General features: G+C 38.4%; 1 protein-coding gene across 1 annotated transcript; it reads right to left on the bottom strand.

Moving 5' to 3' along the window:
• Positions 1–2401: 2401 nt before the first annotated feature.
• On the bottom strand, positions 2402–3706 carry LOC114186322 (serine/threonine-protein phosphatase 7 long form homolog). Its single transcript, XM_028074384.1, has 3 exons — positions 3418–3706; positions 2948–3346; positions 2402–2867 (listed from the first exon to the last, which is right to left on the bottom strand). Exons 1-3 carry the CDS (start codon positions 3499–3501, stop codon positions 2763–2765), a joined length of 588 nt encoding a protein of 195 aa, XP_027930185.1. The 5' UTR covers positions 3502–3706; the 3' UTR covers positions 2402–2762.
• Positions 3707–4167: the final 461 nt, after the last annotated feature.

The raw sequence follows: 4167 nt of genomic DNA on the forward strand, positions 1-4167 counted from the left end.
CACTCATATAGGTGATTTCATCAAGTGTATGCTGCAAATCATACACCACCCATAAAGGATATGAAAATCATTAAAACTTTGTTTAAAATTCTTCCACCTCAAAGAATTTTAATTACAAAGTTTATCCTCTCAATAATGCAATCTCTAGCACTTTCACATACACCATAGGAATGGACATAATTGATTAAAATCAATCAATTAATTTAGTGCTATTAGAACTAACAAGTGACTTGTTCTTACCCATATGAACCTTATTCATGGGATCTCCAATCACAAAGGTTGGGTTACCATCACTTGTTTGTTTCAAATGGCTTGAGTCTCATTCCCCTCGATGTTTCTATAATCATATTTCATCCTAGGATTTTGTCAAAGGATCTACTAGATTCTATTTTGACTTCACATACTCACATACTCAATGTTTCACTCTTCAGTAGCTACTGCCGATTGGCAATCACAATATATTTTCATTCCTAGTGGAATGTTAGGTAAAAAGTTCATCAACTACTCAACTTCACTATCAGCCCTTTCAAGAACCACATACTCACATTTCTTGTTGATCTAGCAATATCATTTGCCTGGTTGATCTCTAAAGAATCACACTACCCCTAAGTGTGAATTTATTACCACTAATGGATTTTGTCTCGTCTGAATCAGAGATTCAGTTAGCATCATTATACCCTTCTAGTACAATAGGAAAATCCACTATATTCAATGACATATTCCATTGAATCTCTTAAGCGTCTCATAAGTCTCAATATTCCTAATTAGAATATTAAGTGTATCTTCTCAGTCTACTTACTTCATAAACAACACTAGATCTAGAAAAGACCATCACATGTAGTAAGCTCCCAACTATTTGGGCATACTGAGGTTGAGAAAATAATTCTCCTATATTTTTCTTTAATTAGTATCATAAGAGATATTCACTTATTTATAATTTCTAAACTTCCTAAGAAGTTTCTCAAGAACACTTTTAAAATAGTAATACTATCACCCTTCCTTATCTTAAAAAATAATCACATGGCTTCATCTAGAAACAACTTATATTTTAGAATAAAATTCTAAAACAACTTAGTTCTAGAAACTATCAAATTGCATATATCAATCATCAGGTGAAAAAGCCATCACAAATAATTATTTTATTTTCCTTTGAAAATGGGTTAAATTCATTCACACATTTATTTATTTTTATTTTAAATAATTGAATAAAATTATTTACCCCCACAATCTTAAATATTATGATTAGCACACAAATAAATACCTGATGATATCATCCACCGAATAACTCCATCCTTGAAGATGAGCTCTCACGAAAGTCCATTCTAAAAGCCCACTTTCATCTCTTAACATTGTGGACCAACGTTGCACCTTAATATGATAGACTTTAAGTTTTGAATATATGCCACTTCCGTGGAATGCACACCTTGATCACCACCATTTCTTCAAATAATTAAATTTATTCAACAAAGGGACCTACCAGCATATGCGTAACTTCATGCATTAAAACTTTTTTTTCTTCGTAACTTCTTTCTTAGGCACGTAGGGCAGTTTTATTCTTCATATGACAAACTCCATAGCGTAACTGTTCATCACTTGCCATTGGAGACATCATCCACCGCACGTACTCGCATGTTCCTCTATCATGTGAAACCGCTGCACGTGCGTTAGGCCAAAAGACGCGAGCTCTAGAATAGATTGTGCATCAATGACCACTACAGCTCCTCCCTGCATGCTCGTCGGACTTTGCTTTCAACCCTCCTCGGAGTGGGTTTCAACAGGTGCAACTCCGTCATACTTCTTCTCACACGAGCCACACCATTTCATATAACCCCTGCATCACTGGTCGGACTCCATGTGTAGCCTCCAAGATCGCCCATGGAAACCTTTGTCGTAGTCGCCTCACACGCGACTCACATCTCCTGGACGCTGATTAAGATCCAGTGGGCTTCTTCCAGCAACTACGTCAAGACGCTCACGCACATGAGGCCTTCGATCCTGCCCTCTCACCGCCGGAAACACCACATCGTCGCAAAGAGACGCCAATGTGAGGGAAATTTGTAAAAAGGGGTCACTTTGACCAAAAATTTGTAAAAAAGGGTCGTTTGAAATTTTATTTGCAAAACTGGGTCATGTCGTCAGAGGGGAGGACGACTTTAAAGGTGAAATCGTCCTCCCAAAGGCCGGTTTCCACTTTTTTTTTTCTTTAAATGAAGTCGTCCAGCTGAAGGCCAGTTTTTGGTTTGGCGTTAGTGAAGTCGTCTTTGCGGATGACGACTTCATTTTAGTTTTTTTTTAACCGTAAATGGGAATAAATAGAAATAAACTTTAATATATTTTTTAAATGATTAAAAATTAAAATACAATAATTTAGTAACATGAAAATAATGAAACAGTCATCTATGTCCTCCGATTCCACATGTTGGTCTTCTTCTGGGTCTGTTGGGACGTGTTAGTGGTTGTTGTTGTGGTTCATCATCGTCATCGTCATCTTCATCTTGTTGACTTTGGACATTTTGAGGAATTTGTGGTGATTGGGAAGGCATTGGCGGAGGATAGAATGACATTGATGATGAAGATCCTAGATAATAGGTAGATGGTGGTGTCATGGTTGTGGTTCCAAACATATGTGATGGACCAGCACCATAAGTTGACTGATGCGGGAAGAAACCGTATGAGGAAGGGATGTGTTGGAATGAGGTGTTTGATGGGTTGCCAAATTAAGGATGTGAATGTCCAAACATTTGACCTTGACCTATAGGGGACTATCCGAAAAAGGGTTGGTGATGATGCATGAAATCTGGAGAAGACCCAACATGGGCAGTGTAGGGTTGTGAAGCAGGCTGAGAAGGTTCTTGTGATATGTCGTACTGTAAAATAAATAACATGGTTATTGCCATGAATAAGTATGTATGATAAACAAATGTACTACAAATGTATTATAAATAACCTCATCGTCGGAAAATTCTGATGGAGATATATAATGGATAGTGTGGTTGATGTACCACTGCATATACGGTGTTTCATCACGCAAATGACCGTTTCCGCTGAACGGTGTACCTTGAATGATCCGATTTTGACGATCATTCCAAATTGCAATCCATTGGTGATGATGCGCCACCCAATCTTTGTCGTTTCTCCCCCTCAAGTCATCCCTGTGAACTTGATCCAGGTTAACCGGCTCAGGCAGAATATTTTGTCTTAAACCAAATTGACGCATCACCCTATCCGCCTGATGGATTTCTACTGTCGCGAAGCAAATTATTGGTACTGTTGCTCTGGACACCGGAGGGTTGTCAACCACAATCAATCGCCTAAGTTCGGGTTGAATGCAAGGCCTCCACAAGAACTGAAACCAAATTGTAGACATTAGTTTTAAACTTTTAAAAACAAAAAACTTGCAATTACCTTAAGTATTACCTGTCTTGTACGTATTTGATCAAATCTCAACCAAAAATCAGTAACTGAAATTGAAGCTGGATTTATCCGATGCGTTACGTTCATCCACCTAAATAAAAATGTTGCAATTTAAAGTTAGTTAAATGAGAAGGAAAAAAATAATTTAAAGGTTAGCTTTCTACCTTCTACAGACAGGGAAACCATCCCCATCAACCACCTCCTGATCACTTAAAGGTTGAAGTGGTGGGGTTATAGAAGTAATCATTTCCCAAACCCAACATTGTAACAAAATCATGCATCCACCAATATTTTCTTGGCGTAGGTGAATGCCATGATCTAGGAAACGATATAGACAAGCCAAGACTGCAGAGCCCCAACTATAATTTCTGACGACATCCAAGTCAGCTAGCCTAAGTAGATACATGACATGTACCCTAGCTGCAGACGTGTCTGGCATTAAAATGCTTCCAATCAATGTGAGAATGTACGCTCTCGTATATTGAGCAATAACCTCATTGTTTGCATTGGGTGGAAGCTGTTGGAAAGTAGTGTTTAACCAAGATACTCGAATTGAGTTCCCCCTTATCACCGTCGGTGATGGAATGACACCTAGATGTTCATGGAAGGTGGTGAATATGTCGTCAACCGTAGTGGGACCAGTTACCACATCTCCTTCTATTGGTAGGCCAAGGAGGATAGCTACATCTTCTAGTGTCACGGTGGTTTCTCCATGGGGGAAGGGAAATGTATGAGTTTCTGATCTTCATCTTT

The sequence above is a fragment of the Vigna unguiculata genome, chromosome 5 (genome assembly GCF_004118075.2).
Source record: "Vigna unguiculata cultivar IT97K-499-35 chromosome 5, ASM411807v1, whole genome shotgun sequence".
NCBI classification, from domain to species: domain Eukaryota; kingdom Viridiplantae; phylum Streptophyta; class Magnoliopsida; order Fabales; family Fabaceae; genus Vigna; species Vigna unguiculata.